The sequence below is a fragment of the Andrographis paniculata genome, unplaced genomic scaffold (assembly GCF_009805555.1).
Source record: "Andrographis paniculata isolate CXL003 unplaced genomic scaffold, ASM980555v1 Contig54END, whole genome shotgun sequence".
NCBI classification, from domain to species: domain Eukaryota; kingdom Viridiplantae; phylum Streptophyta; class Magnoliopsida; order Lamiales; family Acanthaceae; genus Andrographis; species Andrographis paniculata.
The window spans coordinates 4,573,934-4,591,787 of record NW_026137589.1 but is presented as its reverse complement, the minus strand read 5'-3'; the positions used below and the strand labels follow the sequence as shown (position 1 = coordinate 4,591,787).

Genomic DNA, 17,854 nt, shown 5'->3' with positions numbered 1-17,854 from the left:
GACACGATTCATCCGGCATGCCATGCTAGCGAGATATCTCTAGTATCGGAAGGACTAAAAGTGAAAAAAAAAAAAATTCAGACTATTTTAAGACAACCAGTTAAGAAACTTAATACACATACAAAACTAATAATTTGTGTGCATGTATAAACACATACATTAACATACACAAAAATATGTGTAATATCAGAGGGTAATAAAATAAACAACCTGATACTTAAAACAACCCAAAAATGTTCGAACAGTGACTTCCCATAGAGACCTGCCAAAAAAACTTCGATGAGAAAAGAAATTTATTTCTTAAAGGACTACATATAATTTCAAATTCGAATACGAAATATACATATATATATATATATAGAATAATGCCAGGAACTAAAGTTCGAAAGTATCAAGAAAACAAAATTGTCAAAGTAAGAAACTTACGCCATTGCTTCCACAGTAACGCGAGCAAGAAAAGGATCAGAAACCTTCAACTTGTTGCTCGTACGAATGCCGTCGAAGACAATGCATATACATATATATATATATATAATCGCATATCTTCTCCAAATGTCGTCGAACTTGCAGTTTTAGTTCATGTCCAGAAGAGATCACTTTTGATGTATGCAAGAAGATATGAATGTCTGTCTCCACCTTAAGCCTGTAACAGAATTGGTAAAAGGTCATCTTCCTACTACCTCGGAAAGGGTGACTTCATTGATCGATAATGTCGAATCCGTTGAGCTCCTCTTCACTTCTCCGATCACATTATTTCTTGATACGAATGACGGATTCTTTGGATGAGGCAAATTCGCCGTTTCGCTCTTCAACATCATGACTACATTTTCTGAACCAGGTCGATCCGCTACTCGATTTTCGACACATAGAAGTGCAATATGAACGCATCTTTGAAGTTGGTCGGGAACACAAGAATCCTTCAAAACTGGATCCATGAGTTCAAGTGCACAATCTTTTCTCCAAAGCTCCCAGGCCTAATAAATTTCACAGGTTCTGTGTAATAATCGAGAATGGGTATATGCGAAATTGAAACGGATATTACAAATATAAGAACTTACATATTCGACGAGGCTTAGAGGGCCTTCGATGTGGTCGAAGCTATTGTTTTTCTGGCCACTCACAATTTCAAGTACCAACACTCCGAAGCTGTATACGTCAGATTTGACGGAGAATATGCCCTGCATTGCATACTCAGGAGCCATATAACCACTGTCGATCAGACAAGAAAACAGTCCTAGACGTGTGAGATCGAGAATTAAATTCAACCATATGCAATAAGCTGTTACTTACTATGTCCCGACGCGCCTATTTGTATTAGCTTCATCTATGTTTTGTTCGAAAACTCTTGCCAGTCCAAAATCAGAAATCTTGGCGTTCATCTTTTCATCGAGCAATATGTTGCTTGCTTTCAAGTCTCGGTGGATAATCCTAAGTCGGGAGTATTTGTGAAGGTAGAGCAGCCCTTGAACGATTCCCTCGATGATGCTGAACCTTTGTTGCCAGCTTAACTGTTCCCTCATCGTAGAACCTGTAATTCGATGCAGAAGAAGAACTTCACATTTAAATCAATGCTAGAGTACTAAACTTCATTCTATAAATCAAACTGCTTAAACGTAAACTACACTCACCGAAGAGAAAGAAATCGAGACTTCTGTTGGGCATGTAATCGTAAATTATCATTTTGTCGTTTCCATGTATGCACAACCCTAGTAACTTAACCAGGTTCACATGCTGCAGTTTGGAAATGAGTATCAGCTCGGTTTTAAACTCGAGCAATCCTTGCCCCGATCGTTGCGAGAGAAGCTTTACTGCTATATCTTGGCCTGATGAAGTTATTCCCTGTAACATTACAAAGTTTGGTAACATAAGAAATCAAGATCCGGCTCTGGTCGTCTTTTTAGGAAATAACTATAGGATTTGCACTTGTAATAATGCAATAACTTGTAATCGAAATCGCTAATTATCAAGACCAATCTACCTTATAGACAGATCCAAAACCTCCCTCTCCCAATTTATTTTCCAAGGAAAAACTATTAGTAGCAGAGAGGATTGATTCATAAGTAAAAAATCTAAGATCTTGATTCTTGGCTTCCCTTTCTTCATAACCTTCTAGCGTCAGAAGTTCGCGTAATTGTTTATCCCTTCTTACTGTAGTATGATCATCCAAATTACGACCATTAGAAAGAAAACAACAATCGCATAATCGAAAAGAGAATCTACAAAGAAACTACGGCCTTTAGAATTAAACCTTGTTTAATTTTCCTCACAATGATCAGTACAATGACCAACATGATCAACACAACAGAGAATACCACAACAAGGATGATCATTGTATTCCTTTTCATTCCTGCAATTTGCCATGAAAACAATCTGACATTTCCATATTGAATTCATTTGTATCAATGTTTCAAATGCATTACATAAATCGACCAACTAAACTTTACCTGAAGATGGAGGTGAAGATCTCGGGGTTGAAAATGCAGTCCGTCTACTCTTACGAATTCCCCATCAAAAAAGCATTGAAATCAATCAGTGAATACACACATCTTTGTTCAAATCCAATTAGAGAAGTGTAAACTTACTTGGGAGTTCCTGAAGGGCAGAATGTTATGCTGTAATTGGCCTCTTTACAGTAATACATATATTTCTCGTCATGGCGGTAGGTGTACGCTTGCGGACACTCCCTCTTGAACACCTGCGAGTATTCTGAGGGTTTGCACTGATTCGGAGAAGATGAACGGCAGCAGTACTGCTCCTCCAAGAACGACTGGCAGGCGCTCTTACAGGCGATTGCTTCGCCGTTGCTTCCGGTCACTCGCAACTCCACCGGACAAACTCTGTTAAGATCGCCTACGCACTCCGTGGTTCTACAATCGGCGCCGGAGCCGCCGTGCGGCTCCACCAGTATCGGGAGGTTGTACCCGAAGATAAGGTTGACGTAGTAGGAATCCATCTCGTTGTTTCCGGCGAGAACGAATACCGCCGCCGTAGTAGCGGTGGGGACGTTGCGGTGGCCGGCGCATTCCATCTTCCCCGTGCCGCAATCGCCGGTGACGCAGTTGAAACTTCCATTTGAGTCCTCGCTGCAGCCCGTTCTTCCCCAAACACGACCTACCCACGCCCCAAACGCCCTGACGATCTCCGATTCACCGCTCCGCAGAGTGAATCCACTCGATTGAATCCCCGTTCCGTTGTCGGCTCCGGAAGTCGTGAATATCGCCGGCCAGACGGTGAAGTCGCACCTGTTTGCGAAGGTGAAATTCGCCGATGAATGAACTCCTGCAAGGCGAACTGAACAGTAAATCCCTAAAACCATAAATTTAGGGCTTATAGCAATGCTATCGAATTGGCTTGATTACCTGTTGTAGAGCAACTAGAGAGGATTAAAGTAAAGAGCACGAAACCAGACACCTCCATTAAAAGCGCTTCTTCTTCCCCAACAGCGGATAATTCTGCACTTCAGGATTTCCCGTCGGCATTTTCTTGCCTTCACCATTGCCATTGTCGCGACAACTGATGATATTTCAGCGAACCTTCTCGGTTAACCCAAACAAACAAACACGTTAGTTTTTCTATGGTCCACGATTGCCAGCATCTATCATTTGAAATTTCAAACGTCACGTGATCCTCAAGAAAGAAAAGTATGAAGAGCTACGGGAATTATCTGTCTTCCAGACTTCATCCCTTTGCCAATTCAATTCGGAAATTTGTGAGCAAATTCCAATTAGCAAAATTGATCAAGAACAAGCATGTAGGGCAGAACTAAAATAGTCAATTCAATACCCGCTAACTGAAACATCGAAAACATCAGGATTGGACAGCAATGCAGCCTCTGAATCAGCAGGAGCAATATGAACAGAAACAAAATTTGATCTGAACAGAAACAAAATTTTAAAATGTTGCGTGGCTATGTTTAAGCAATACACTTTCATTTATTTTGTATTATTTATTTTTTTAAAAACTATGGTATCAAATATATTTTTTTCTCATAAAATATCAAATTAAATATTAAATTTTTATTTTTTTCAAATTTTTAAATTTTCAAAAATTTCCAAAAATTCTAAAGAGGTTTTCAGCATAATTGGAACCATAAGTAAAATTTTCAACACGTGGTAAAAAAATATGTCTCTAATTAGAGTCAAAAGCACGACAGTAAAACTTTCAACACGTGGTAAAAAAATATGTCTCTAATTAGAGTCAAAAGCACGACAGTAAAACTTTCAACACGTGGTAAAAAAATATGTCTCTAATTAGAGTCAAAAGCACGACATTCAACGCCGATAAAGTTACGAAGCTTTCAACGTCCGGAAAGAGTAAGAGATAGTTATGTGATTTAGACTGAACTCGTAATCATAACGTTATATGTTCGAATTTTCAATACTTATAAATTTTGTCTGTTATATATTATTCGCTTATTGTAATTTATTTTGTCGAATTTATCTTACATATTATACGATTAAGATCATCCGCTGGGGAAGAAGAAGAGCATTAATGGAGATGTCTGTTTTCGTGCTTTTGACTTTAATCTTCTCTAGTTGCTCTATAACAGGTAATCAAGTCAATTCGATAGCATTGCTATAAGCCCTAATTTTATGGTCTTAGGGATTTACTTTTCAGCTTACCTTTCAGGAGTTCATTCATCGGCGAATTTCACATTCGCAAACAGGTGCGACTTCACCGTCTGGCCGGGGATATTAACGACTAAGCGATCCGATAACCGAACGGGGATTCATTCGACTGGATTCACTCTGCAGAGCGGTGAATCGGAGATCGTCAGCGCGTTTGGGTCGTGGGCAGGTCGAATTTGGGGAAGAACAGGCTGCAGGGAGGACTCAAATGGAAGTTTCCACTGCGTCACCGGCGATTGCGGAACGGGGAAGATGGAATGCGCCGGGAATCGCAACGTCCCCACCGTTACCCTTGCGGAATTCAATCTCAACGCAATCAACGGAATGGATTTGTACGACGTCAGTCTTGTCTTCGGGTACAACCTCCCGATACTGGTGGCGCCGCTCGCCGGCTCCGGCGCCGATTGTAGAACCACGGAGTGCGTGCGCGATGTTAACAGAGCTTGTCCGGTGGAGATGCGAGTGACCGGAAGCAATGGCGAAGCAATCGCCTGTAAGAGCGCCTGCCAGGCGTTCCTGGTGGAGCAGTACTGCTGCAATTTATCTTCTCCGAGTGAATGCAAGCCCACAGAATACTCGCGGGTGTTCAAGAGGGAGTGTCCGCAAGCTTACAGCTACGTCTTCGATTCCGACTATCCTACGTATACGTGTACAGGGGCTAATTATAACATAACATTCTGCCCTTCAGGAAGTCCCAAGTAAGTTTACACTTCTTGAATTGGATTTGAACAGAAGTGTGTGTATTCACTGATTGATTTCATGTTTTTTGATGGGAACTCATAAGAGTAGACTGCCTCTAACCCCAGGATCTTCTCCTCCATTTTTTACCCCGGGATCTTCACCTCCATCTTCAGGTAAAGGTTAGTTGGTCGATTTGTGTTATGCATTCGAAACATTAATACAAATGGATTCTATATGTGAATGTCAGATTCTTTATATGGAAAATTGCAGGAATGAAAAGGGATGCAATAATCATCCTTGTTGTGGTATTCTCAGTTGTGCTGATCGTGTTCGTCATTGTACTGATCATTGTGCGGAAAATTAAACAAGGTTTAATTCTAAAGGCCCTAGTTTCTTTGTAGATTGTCTTGTCGATTATGTGATGTTGTTGTCTTTCTAATGATTGCAATTTGGATGATTATACCACAGTAAGAAGGGATAAACAATTACGCGAACTTCTGACGCTAGAAGGTTATGAAGAAAGGGAAGCCAAGAATCAAGATCTTAGATTTTTTACTTACGAATCTATCCTCTCTGCTACTAATAGTTTTTCCATGGAAAATAAATTGGGAGAGGGAGGTTTTGGATCTGTCTATAAGGTAGACTGGTCTTGATAATTAGTGATTTCGATTACAATTTATAGCATTATCACGAGTGCAAATTCTATAGTTAATTTCTAAAAAGATGACCGGAGCTGCATCTTGATTTCTTACTTTACCAAACTTTGTAATGTTACAGGGAATAACTTCATCAGGCCAAGACATAGCAGTAAAGCTTCTCTCGCAACAATCGGGGCAAGGATTGCTCGAGTTTAAAACCGAGCTGATACTCATTTCCAAACTGCAGCATGTGAACCTGGTTAAGTTACATGGATTGTGCATACATGGAAACAACAAAATGATCATTTACGATTACATGCCCAACAGAAGTCTCGATTTCTTTCTCTTCAGTGAGTGTAGTTTACCTTAGCACTCTGACTTATAAAATGAAGTTTCGTACTCAAGCTTTGATTTAAATGTGAAGTTCTTCTGCATCGAATTACAGGTTCTACAATGAGCGAACAATTAAGCTGGCAACAAAGGTTCAGCATCGTCGAGGGCATCGCTCAGGGGCTGCTCTACCTTCACAAATACTCCCGCCTTAGGATTATCCACCGAGACTTGAAAGCAAGCAACGTATTGCTCGATGAAAAGATGAACGCCAAGATTTCTGATTTTGGGCTGGCAAGAGTCTTTGAACAAAACATAGATGAAGCTAATACAAATAGGCGCGTCGGGACATAGTAAGTAACAACTTCTTGCATATGGTTGAATTTAATTCTCGAACTCACACGTCTACGACTGTTTTCTTGTCCACAGTGGTTATATGGCTCCTGAGTATGCGATGCAGGGCATAATCTCCGTCAAATCTGACGTATACAGCTTCGGAGTGTTGGTACTTGAAATTGTGAGTGGCCGGAAAAACAATAGCTTCCACCAAATCGAAGGCCCCCTAAGCCTCGTCGAATATGTAAGTTCTTATAATTGTAATATCCGTTCCAATTTTCGCATATACCCATTCTCGATTATTACGCAAAACCTGTGTAATTGATTAGGCCTGGGAGGTTTGGAGAAAAGATTGTGCACTAGAACTCATGGATCCAGTTTTGAAGGATTCTTGTGTTACCAACCAACTTCAAAGATGCATTCATATTGCACTTCTATGTGTCGAAAATCGAGTAGCAGATCGACCTACTTCTGAAGATGTAGTCATGATGTTGAAGAGCGAAACGACGAATTTGCCTATTCCAAAGAATCCGTCATTCGTAGCGAGAAACAATGTGTTCGGAGAAGTCAAGAAGAGCACGACGGATACGACGTCGTCGATCAATGAAGTCACCCTGTCTGAGGTAGGAGGAAGATGACCTTATACCATTTCTTGCATACATCAAAATGATTTCTTCTGAACATGAACTAAAATTGCAAGTTCATGTTTTGCTTGAGATTCTGAATTGATTTATATATTTGTTTGGAGAAAATATATTTTAGTAGTAATATTTATCGAAAATTGTTGTGAAACAGAAGTTGAAATGAACAATGACTAATGATGTAGAGCATTTATTTTATAAAAATTTTCTTTTGTTGTATTGTATGCTTCACATTCAACACTTTTTATTCAAATCCAAAACCATATAATACCCAAATTTAATTGTGTTCGTTGTGTTCTTATGACGTGACATCACTCTATAGTAATATATTTCTTGATATTTTGTTCCGAGTAACATTTGCTTCTTGTAAACTTAAGTTTTTAAATGAGTAATTCATCGATCAATGCAAGAAACATACACAACATATATTATAACTCAAATTCAAGTTTAATTTACACCAAAGTTTCATCTATTTTCAAGAGGTTTGGCTTCAAACACCGATCCATCGATGCCAATAAAGTCGTAGCTACTTCTCGTGTTCAAGTCGAATTCTACAGAACGCCCTTCAAGCTTGACGACATTCATTTCTCGTGCCTCCACATTGTAACTCGACTCCGGCGCCTTTCCACTCTCAAGTTCCGAGCCATTCCGGCCATCTCCATTAATGGTCTGCATAAAACTTGACAGCGCCAAGTTGAAGTCCGATAACCGAGCTTTCGTCGATTCGAGGCTTTCAGACTGATTCCCGCCGGCTGAAAGGCTGCACTGAGCATTTTCGAGTATCGCCTGAAGATACTTGCCTTGCGCTTCAGTCCTTATTTGAAGCTTCTTTTGTACCTGGTACGAGAAATCGGATATGCTGTAAGAACTTGGACAATTAACAGATTACTAAACATGTCGACTGCCGGACAGACTGACCTCGAGCTGTTCTTGTAGCCTTTTCTGCGCTTCGATCTGAGTCTTGACTGCTTCAGCTACAGGTATATCTCTGTTTTCAGCCATATTTTTTTGAATTGGTTATTAAATTAGTTTCATTACTCGACTACGCATTGAATCCTAAGACAGAGTAGATGAATGTAGTAAAGAGAGCTACCGGTGCTCGCTGTTCGCGCTCCATGAATTAGTGCTCGTGTCGTGCAAGTTGTGGTGACCGTACGAGTTTACTACAACATTAAACACTTACCATTCCTTAGAATTTCGACTCATATATATATATATATATATGTATATGTATATATTTGTTCGATTTAGTCACTCACAGCTGCTGTCTTTGTTTCCTTCGACAGCATTCTGTTTCTTGCCTTCACCATTGCCATTGTCGCGACAGCTGATGATATTTCAGCGAACCTTCTCAGTTAATCCAAACAAACAAACACGTTAGTTTTTCTATGGTCCACGATTGCCAGCATCTATCATTTGAAATTTCAAACATCACGCGATCCTCAAGAAAGAAAAGCATGAAGAGCTACGGGAATTATCTGTCTTCCAGACTTCATCCCTTTGTCAATTCAATTCGGAAATTTGTGAGCAAATTCCAATTAGCAAAATTGATCAAGAACAAGCATGTAGGGCAGAACTAAAGTCAATTCAATACCCGCTAACTGAAACATCGAAAACATCAGGATGGGACAGCAATGCAGCCTCTGAATCAGCAGGAGCGATCTGAACAGAAACAAAATTTGGAGCAATCTGAACAGAAACAAAATTTGAAAATGTTCGGTGGCACCCACTTTCATTCATTTTGCACTATTTATTTTTTAAAAGCTATCACATCAAATATATATTTTTTCTCACAAAACATCAAATCAAATATTAATTTGCGTCTGTACACTCTTCCAACTATTTTATTGTTAAGTCTAGTCAAGTCGACCTCGAGGAATCGAAGAATTACAGATAGCTCCAGAATGTGTCAGTTTACGCTCCTACCTATTTGATTTATGATTTTGTTTAAATCCAGAAATACTGCTTTCTCGTGAATTTATCTTTAATTGCAACCTAGCCCTTGGTAAATTTACCAAAGACTGTTACTTTTTTTCAAACTTTTAAATTTTTAAAAATTTTCAAAAATTCAAAAGAAGTTTTCAGCATAATTGGAACCATAAGCAGAACTTTCAACATGTGGTAAAAAAACATATCTCTCTAATTAGAGTCAAAAGCACGACTTTCGACACCGATAAAGTTACGAAGCTTTCAACGTCCGGAAAGAGTAAGAAATAGTTTGGTGATTTGGACTGAACTCGTAATCATAAGGTTATGCGTTCAAACTTTCAATACTTATGAATTTTGTCTGTTATATATTATTCGCTTAGTGTAATTTGTTTTGTCGAACTTATTTTGCATATTATACGATTAAGATGTTAATTAATCCCAACAATATATAAACAATTATTTCTATGTATTATTTGTATTAAATCATGTATTTTGTAAATTGTTAGAATGTATTTTAAATTTGTAAGGTATCGTAATACATAGGGTGTGAGTGTGGACTATTATAATGTTGCCACTTCTACATTTGTGGTATATTAACATGTAGTTATGTGATATATGTGTGTTAATTATTACATGTAGTTATGTGTTATAAATTATACTTCATATGTTTATTGGTTTAATTTGCATCCTAATTGTTGAAAAAAAAAACCCTCTTAGTCCATTTTAATGGTATTCATTTTGCTACTAATGCAAAGGCTTGGTTCTTTTACTAATATTTCTCAATATATTTTCTTCAAAAAAAAAATTAATATACTATATATATTTATTATTTTTATATTATTTATACAATTTATTATATTTTTTTAAATCAAAATACAAAACAAACATATCCTTTAGTATTTATTTATTTATAGTAATTATGAATGTTACTATATATTTTAGATACATCACATTTATATGTATTCATATTAATAACATTACATTAATTTAAAAAACAAAGTCATTAATACTCCCGTAAATATTCATTTGCTTTTTGCAAGTAATTTTAGAAATATTAGTATTATATTGGGATATACTAGAAATAAAAGTAGAAATGACTAAAATAACCTTATTAGTATGTGTGATATAAAAGTAATGGCATTTGTGTAATATATTGTAAGTTGTAAGGGTATTTGTAATATTAGGTAGATAGTACAATTACTAAAAAAAAGAAATGGATACTTTGTTATGGAACGGACTAAAATAAAAAAAAATAGATACTTTGTTATGAGACGGAGGGAGTATAAAAAATTTCATCTACTAAAAATTAAAAATATTTTAATATTAATATATAATTATTTTTATTATAATCTACACAATATAATATACTTCCATGTAATATAATCCATATATATCAACTAAACTAACACAAAATAATCTACACAATCCTTGCGGTTAAGGTGTTAATTTGATCAAGTTAATGAATCAACATGAAATACTTAGTAATTTGTCATAAAAACAGATAACATAATATATTATCTTAAAATAATACTAGTATTTTATGTAAAATATAACTAAATAGTATAATTAAAATTAAAAAAATTATAAATTATAAATTTTAAAATATAATTAAAATAAATAATTATATTTTTAAAAAACAAATAAGATGTGACGAACGTAAATATAAATAATAAAGTAAAATGGAATAGTATTATATTAATATTTAATATTTTTTTTTTATAGATATTTGGTGACCCGATGTAACAAGAGCAAATATACAATATATATAGATTATTGGGTTCATATGTCATACATAATTTGCCTAGTATAATTTGTCTTGTTGCACCTAATTTACAGGATATAGGTTCCATCGCAATTTAACCAGCACTTTCGGATAGTCACTACAAATTTTCATATTGTATATAAAAAAATTATATATATATATGATCGAGACTACGAATTTTCATATTATATATAAAATAAATTATATATATATATATTTAGATGATCGGTCAGCAAATCGTATTTTTCTTGTTTACTTATAGGCACCTATTATTATACTCCCTCCGTCCAAAACAAGTGCAACATTTACTTTTGGCACGAGTTTTTAGGTGGGTAGTATTAAGTATGATAATTTAGAAATTAAGTGATGTGATGGAGAAGGAAATGTATATTTTATTTTTTTATTTGGATGATGTGAGGGGATAAAGTGTGGGATAGAGATTAAGTATGATTAATTATTTTCTATTTTAAAAATATTGCAAAAGTATTTAGGATATATAAAAAAAAATGTTGTAGGATATTTGAGACGGGAGTAACGTATATCCGACAAAGTACGTGCCTTCAACTGACACATTATATATTAATTAAAAACGTATGCCTCTGTGTCCAACATGGTGACAATTAAGTCTAAGCATCACCCTAACCCTACATCCGTACATTCGACGCTTCTTATCAGATTTTGGAAGCCTTCAAGCACGGCACCTAGACAACTTCTGGGCCGCCATTGCTTTCATTCTCCCTTTGGAATTTTCCGCCAATACTTTTATTCTTACTGATTTCGTCCGCAATTTGCTCTTGTTCATTTTTGCATATTTGGTAGGGCCTAGGGGGGAACAATTTGATCTTGTGCATATTTGCATTTTTTGGTAGGGGCATACTTGAAATTTTGATATACTGACATTTTAGGTATGGTTTTTCGGAACGATCGAATTTTATATATGGTGTGTGTTGCAGCATTTTCATGCTGCTTGTTTACGAAGCATGAGGTGCGACTGAATCATTACAATTTTGTTCCGATCTCTGTTCTCGCGTGATCATGGCAGGAGGATATTCGACAGCCATTCTGAAATCCAGAGGAAATGGAGGAGGAGGAACGAAATCGGTTACTCCTTGGTGGTATTCTCCCGAAACAGGAATTTACAGCAGCAAGTTTACGTCGATTGATCTGCCTTCTGATCATTTTATCGATGTTGTTTCGTTTATTTTCTCTCATAAGCACAATGGTGGTACTGCACTAGTTGATTCTTCTACTGGTCTGTCAGTTTCTTACTCGAAGCTCTCCCTGTTGGTGAAATCCATGGCGGTAGGGCTCCAACGCATGGGTGTGAAGCAAGGCGACGTCGTTTTGCTGTTGTTGCCGAATTCAATTTGCTTTCCTATCATATTTTTGGGCGTTTTGAGCATTGGTGCAATTGCAACAACTATGAATCCTTTGAGTGGTGTGTCGGAGATCGAAAGGCAGGTTTTGGACACAAATGCGAGTTTAGTGTTTTCTGTTGTTGATAGAATTGAGCTTTTGGTTAGCACATTAGAAGGATGCTCTGTAATTGGGGTTCCTGACGTTATTGATTTTGATTCCTTGCCTAGTGATGAATCTGCTTTTCATAAGCTATTTTCGATTTATTCCATTGATTCGAGTCCGGCTCCATGGCCGAAAATTAGGCAGCAAGATGCTGCTGCAATTCTTTATTCATCAGGGACTACAGGAAGGGCCAAAGGAGTTGTGCTAACACATGGGAACTTCATAGCTATGATTGAGCTTTTTGTGAGATTCGAAGCTTCGTTGTATGATTTTCCGAGCACAATGAATGTCTATTTGGCTGTTGTCCCGATGTTCCATGTTTATGGGCTTTCGCTCTTTGTCATGGGATTGTTTTCATTGGGTAGTACCATTGTTACGATGAAAAGGTTCAATGGGGATGAGATGATTAAAGCTATTGATCGATATGGTGTTACGCATCTTCACTGCGTGCCTCCTATTGTGACGGAGTTGACGAACAAAGCGAAGAAGCTTGGCTGCAATGGCCTTAGGAGTCTGAAACAGGTTTCTTCTGGAGCTGCGTTAGTAAGTGAAAGACGAATAAACGAATTCCTTGAGACACTCCCTCCTGTAGATTTCATTCAGGTGTGCTTTGTTCTAACCTTTGAAAAGTTTGTCTCAATGTGAATTTTCGATGAATGTAAACTATGGATTCCTTGCAGGGCTATGGCATGACAGAATCGACTGCGATAGGAGCTCGAGGTTACAATTCCACGAATAGTTGTAAATATTCGTCATCGGGGCTATTATCACCAAATGTACGTGCTAAAGTTGTGGATTGGATCAGTGGCTCTTGTTTGCCTCCGGGATCTAATGGTGAGCTTTGGTTGCAATCACCAGGGAACATGAAAGGTAAAAATCAGTTTGATTAGCCCTACCATGTTTGTCTCAAAATGCATATAAATAGGCTTAATATAAGACTTCATTGAAACAAAAAATCAATTTCGATAGAGAAGATATAACAACAAGAATATCAAATTTGGGTGGCAATTTACCATTCCACATTGGATGTACAGTTGTACCAAAATATCTTGGCATTTCCTTTTCTTGCGATTGAAAATTTGATTGAATTCTTGTATCTTGCCTGATGTATTATTTAATTCACTGAATTTATTGTGATATTTGGAGATTGACTATTCATTCATCTTTGCCGTAGGGTACTTGAATAATAGAGAGGCTACCGAGGCTGCAATCGACAAAGATGGTTGGCTGCATACTGGCGACATCGTATATTTCGATCAAGAAGGATACTTACAAATAGTCGATCGATTAAAGGAGATGATCAAATACAAGGGCTTCCAGGTAATTAAGCTCCATCTCCATCTACTACAAATTAAGATTATTGATTCCAACATTTCCCAATTTTTTTTCTGTTCAGATTGCTCCTGCTGATTTAGAGGCTGCATTGATGTCCCATCCCGATGTTCTCGATGTTGCAGTAGCCGGGTATTGAATGAACCATTTTATTTCTACCCTATGTATGGAAATTTTGCTAATTGGAATTTGCTCACCATTTTTCGAATTGTATAGACAAAGGGATGAAGATGCAGGGGAGATCCCTGTGGCCTTTGTTGTTCTGAAACAGGGGAGCTCAGTTTCTGAATCAGATCTTATGAACTACGTAGCTAAGCAGGTCAGTGTTTTGACTTCTGAGCTTGGTGGATGCATACAAACATGGATACATAATATATATATATATATATGTATATACGTGTATCGTTTGATTGCAGGTTGCACCTTACAAGAAGGTGAGAAAGATGTACTTTTGTGGGTCGATACCAAGATCAGCATCTGGAAAAATCCTCAGAAAGGAATTAAGGAGCTTGTTAACTTCCAAGCTTTAGGATTCTCATTCCTTAACTACTGCAAAAATTAAATTAATGAGTAATAAAGAAAAGCTATGTTGAAGCCTGGAAGACAGAATTTCCATAGCTCTTCATGCTTTTTAATTTCTTGTGTTCGTATTCATTTGTATATTTTCATATATTATATAAAGTAGCCTATTCAAGAAGATGACGCCATGTTTGAAATTTCAAATCATAGCTGCTGGCAGTCTTGGACCATATGATGAATACGGTGAGAAGGTTCCCTGGAACATCAACTGTCACATCAATGGCAAGAAAATGCCGGCGGGGAATCTGGAAGTGCAGATTTAACAATTTTTGTTGAATTTTTGTCATTCCCATTATTTTTTAAATCAGTTATTAATTATTCAGATCATCCGCTGGGGAAGAAGAAGAGCATTAATGGAGATGTCTGTTTTCGTGCTTTTGACTTTAATCTTCTCTAGTTGCTCTATAACAGGTAATCAAGTCAATTCGATAGCATTGCTATAAGCCCTAATTTGGTTTTAGGGATTTACTGTTCAGCTTACCTTGCAGGAGTTCATTCATCGGCGAATTTCACATTCGCAAACAGGTGCGACTTCACTGTCTGGCCGGGGATATTAACGACTTCTCGATCCGATAACGTAACGGGGATTCAATCGACTGGATTCACTCTGCAGAGCGGTGAATCGGAGATCGTCAGCGCGTTTGGGTCGTGGGCAGGTCGAATTTGGGGAAGAACAGGCTGCAGCGAGGACTCAAATGGAAGTTTCCACTGCGTCACCGGCGATTGCGGCACGGGGAAGATGGAATGCGCCGGCAATCGCAACGTCCCCACTGTTACGCTTGCGGAATTCGGTCTCGCCGGAATCAACGGAATGGATTCCTACGACGTCAGTCTTGTCTTCGGGTATAACCTCCCGATACTGGTGGCGCCGCTCGCCGGCTCCGGCGCCGATTGTAGAACCACGGAGTGCGTGCGCGATGTTAACAGAGCTTGTCCGGTGGAGATGCGAGTGACCGGAAGCAATGGCGAAGCAATCGCCTGTAAGAGCGCCTGCCAGGCGTTCCTGGAGGAGCAGTACTGCTGCCGTACATCTTCTCCGAGTGAATGCAAGCCCACAGAATACTCGCAGGTGTTCAAGAGGGAGTGTCCGCAAGCTTACAGCTACACCTTCGATTCCGACAATACTACGTATTCGTGTACAGGGGCTAATTATAACATAACATTCTGCCCTTCAGGAAGTCCCAAGTAAGTTTACACTTCTTAAATTGGATTTGAACAGAAGTGTGTGTATTCACTGATTGATTTCATGTTTTTTGATGGGAACTCATAAGAGTAGACTGCCTCCAACCCCAGGATCTTCTCCTCCATTTTCGACCCCGGGATCTTCACCTCCATCTCCAGGTAATGGTTATTTTGGTCGATTTGTGTTATGCATTCGAAACATTAATGCAAATGGATTCTATATGTGAATGTCAGATTCTTTATATGGAAAATTGCAGGAATGAAAAGGTATACAATAATCATCCTCGTTGTGGTATTCTCAGTTGTGCTGATCGTGCTCGTCATTGTACTGATCATTGTGCGGAAAATTAAACAAGGTTTGATTCTAAAGGCCCTAGTTTCTTTGTAGATTGTCTTGTCGATTATGTGATTGTTGTTGTCTTTCTAATGATTGCAATTTGGATGATTATACCACAGTAAGAAGGGATAAACAATTACGCGAACTTCTGACGTTAGAAGGTTATGAAGAAAGGGAAGCCAAGAATCAAGATCTTAGATTTTTTACTTACGAATCCATCCTCTCTGCTACTAATAGTTTTTCCATGGAAAATAAATTGGGAGAGGGAGGTTTTGGATCTGTCTATAAGGTAGACTGGTCTTGATAATTAGTGATTTCGATTACAATTTATAGCATTATCACGAGTGCAAATTCTATAGTTAATTTCTAAAATGATGACCGGAGCCGCATCTTGATTTGTTACTTTACCAAACTTTGTAATGTTACAGGGAATAACTTCATCAGGCCAAGACATAGCAGTAAAGCTTCTCTCGCAACAATCGGGGCAAGGATTGCTCGAGTTTAAAACCGAGCTGATACTCATTTCCAAACTGCAGCATGTGAACCTGGTTAAGTTACATGGATTGTGCATACATGGAAACAACAAAATGATCATTTACGATTACATGCCCAACAGAAGTCTCGATTTCTTTCTCTTCAGTGAGTGTAGTTTACCTTAGCACTCTGACTTATAAAATGAAGTTTCGTACTCAAGCTTTGATTTAAATGTGAAGTTCTTCTTCTGCATCGAATTACAGGTTCTACAATGAGGGAACAATTAAGCTGGCAACAAAGGTTCAGCATCATCGAGGGCATCGCTCAAGGGCTGCTCTACCTTCACAAATACTCCCGCCTTAGGATTATCCACCGAGACTTGAAAGCAAGCAACGTATTGCTCGATGAAAAGATGAACGCCAAGATTTCTGATTTTGGGCTGGCAAGAGTCTTTGAACAAAACATAGATGAAGCTAATACAAATAGGCGCGTCGGGACATTGTAAGTAACAACTTCTTGCATATGGTTGAATTTAATTCTCGATCTCACACGTCTACGACTGTTTTCTTGTCCACAGTGGTTATATGGCTCCTGAGTATGCGATGCAGGGCATATTCTCCGTCAAATCTGACGTATACAGCTTCGGAGTGTTGGTACTTGAAATTGTGAGTGGCCGGAAAAACAATAGCTTCCACCAAATCGAAGGCCCCCTAAGCCTCGTCGAATATGTAAGTTCTTATGATTGTAATATCCGTTCCAATTTTTGCATATACCCATTCTCGATTATTACGCAAAACCTGTGTAATTGATTAGGCCTGGGAGCTTTGGAGAAAAGATTGTGCACTAGAACTCATGGATCCAGTTTTGAAGGATTCTTGTGTTACCAACCAACTTCAAAGATGCATTCATATTGCACTTCTATGTGTCGAAAATCGAGTAGCAGATCGACCTACTTCTGAAGATGTAGTCATGATGTTGAAGAGCGAAATGACGAATTTGCCTATTCCCAAGAATCCGTCATTCGTAGCGAGAAACAATGTGTTCGGAGAAGTCAAGAAGAGCACGATGGATACGACGTCGTCGATCAATGAAGTCACCCTGTCTGAGGTAGGAGGAAGATGACCTTATACCATTTCTTGCATACATCAAAATGATTTCTTCTGAACATGAACTAAAATTGCAAGTTCATGTTTTGCTTGAGATTCTGAATTGATTTATATATTTGTTTGGAGAAAATATATTTTAGTAGTAATATTTATCGAAAATTGTTGTGAAACAGAAGTTGAAATGAACAATGACTAATGATGTAGAGCATTTATTTTATAAAAATTTTCTTTTGTTGTATTGTATGCTTCACATTCAACACTTTTTATTCAAATCCAAAACCATATAATACCCAAATTTAATTGTGTTCGTTGTGTTCTTATGACGTGACATCACTCTATAGTAATATATTTCTTGATATTTTGTTCCGAGTAACATTT

At 37.9% G+C, this 17,854-nt stretch overlaps 3 protein-coding genes across 7 annotated transcripts; 2 read left to right on the top strand and 1 right to left on the bottom strand.

Moving 5' to 3' along the window:
* Positions 1-76: 76 nt before the first annotated feature.
* LOC127255640 (PR5-like receptor kinase) lies at positions 77-3,856 on the bottom strand. Its single transcript, XM_051281288.1, has 11 exons — positions 3,784-3,856; positions 3,360-3,533; positions 2,583-3,279; positions 2,445-2,488; positions 2,249-2,347; positions 1,979-2,148; positions 1,629-1,839; positions 1,291-1,528; positions 1,059-1,209; positions 427-974; positions 77-262 (listed from the first exon to the last, which is right to left on the bottom strand). Exons 2-10 carry the CDS (start codon positions 3,415-3,417, stop codon positions 666-668), a joined length of 1,977 nt encoding a protein of 658 aa, XP_051137245.1. The 5' UTR covers positions 3,418-3,533; positions 3,784-3,856; the 3' UTR covers positions 77-262; positions 427-665.
* Positions 3,857-4,393: 537 nt separating this feature from the next.
* On the top strand, positions 4,394-17,789 carry LOC127255638 (PR5-like receptor kinase). Of its 5 annotated transcripts, none has more exons than XM_051281282.1 (10): positions 4,394-4,549; positions 4,630-5,326; positions 5,418-5,482; positions 5,580-5,678; positions 5,778-5,947; positions 6,087-6,297; positions 6,393-6,630; positions 6,707-6,857; positions 6,943-7,236; positions 7,735-8,106. In XM_051281282.1, the coding sequence occupies exons 1-10, from the start codon at positions 4,492-4,494 to the stop codon at positions 7,936-7,938; spliced, it is 2,187 nt and encodes a 728-aa protein (XP_051137239.1). In that variant the 5' UTR covers positions 4,394-4,491; the 3' UTR covers positions 7,939-8,106. The 5 variants fall into 5 exon arrangements, with proteins under 5 accessions (XP_051137239.1, XP_051137238.1, XP_051137240.1 ...); XM_051281281.1 differs by having other exon boundaries at positions 5,418-5,488; XM_051281283.1 differs by lacking the exons at positions 6,943-7,236; positions 7,735-8,106 and adding an exon at positions 17,184-17,789 and having other exon boundaries at positions 5,418-5,488.
* On the top strand, positions 11,788-14,444 carry LOC127255641 (4-coumarate--CoA ligase-like 6). The gene is made up of 6 exons (XM_051281289.1): positions 11,788-13,069; positions 13,147-13,336; positions 13,641-13,786; positions 13,863-13,930; positions 14,015-14,117; positions 14,215-14,444. The coding sequence occupies exons 1-6, from the start codon at positions 11,981-11,983 to the stop codon at positions 14,326-14,328; spliced, it is 1,710 nt and encodes a 569-aa protein (XP_051137246.1). The 5' UTR covers positions 11,788-11,980; the 3' UTR covers positions 14,329-14,444.
* Positions 17,790-17,854: the final 65 nt, after the last annotated feature.

Bases quoted from the DNA above. Each gene is read 5' to 3' on its own strand.
- LOC127255640 (XM_051281288.1), bottom strand. From the start codon at position 3,417: ATGGAGGTGTCTGGTTTCGTGCTCTTTACTTTAATCCTCTCTAGTTGC. The intron at 2,489-2,582 runs GTAAGTTTACAC...TCGTAAGAGTAG, and splicing joins TGCCCTTCAGGAACTCCCAA to ACGGACTGCATTTTCAACCC. The intron at 1,210-1,290 runs GTAAGTAACAGC...TCTGATCGACAG, and splicing joins AATAGGCGCGTCGGGACATA to TGGTTATATGGCTCCTGAGT.
- LOC127255638 (XM_051281281.1), top strand. From the start codon at position 4,492: ATGGAGATGTCTGTTTTCGTGCTTTTGACTTTAATCTTCTCTAGTTGC. The intron at 5,327-5,417 runs GTAAGTTTACAC...TCATAAGAGTAG, and splicing joins TGCCCTTCAGGAAGTCCCAA to ACTGCCTCTAACCCCAGGAT. The intron at 5,489-5,579 runs GTTAGTTGGTCG...GGAAAATTGCAG, and splicing joins ACCTCCATCTTCAGGTAAAG to GAATGAAAAGGGATGCAATA.
- LOC127255641 (XM_051281289.1), top strand. From the start codon at position 11,981: ATGGCAGGAGGATATTCGACAGCCATTCTGAAATCCAGAGGAAATGGA. The intron at 13,070-13,146 runs GTGTGCTTTGTT...GATTCCTTGCAG, and splicing joins CTCCTGTAGATTTCATTCAG to GGCTATGGCATGACAGAATC. The intron at 13,337-13,640 runs GTAAAAATCAGT...TCTTTGCCGTAG, and splicing joins ATCACCAGGGAACATGAAAG to GGTACTTGAATAATAGAGAG.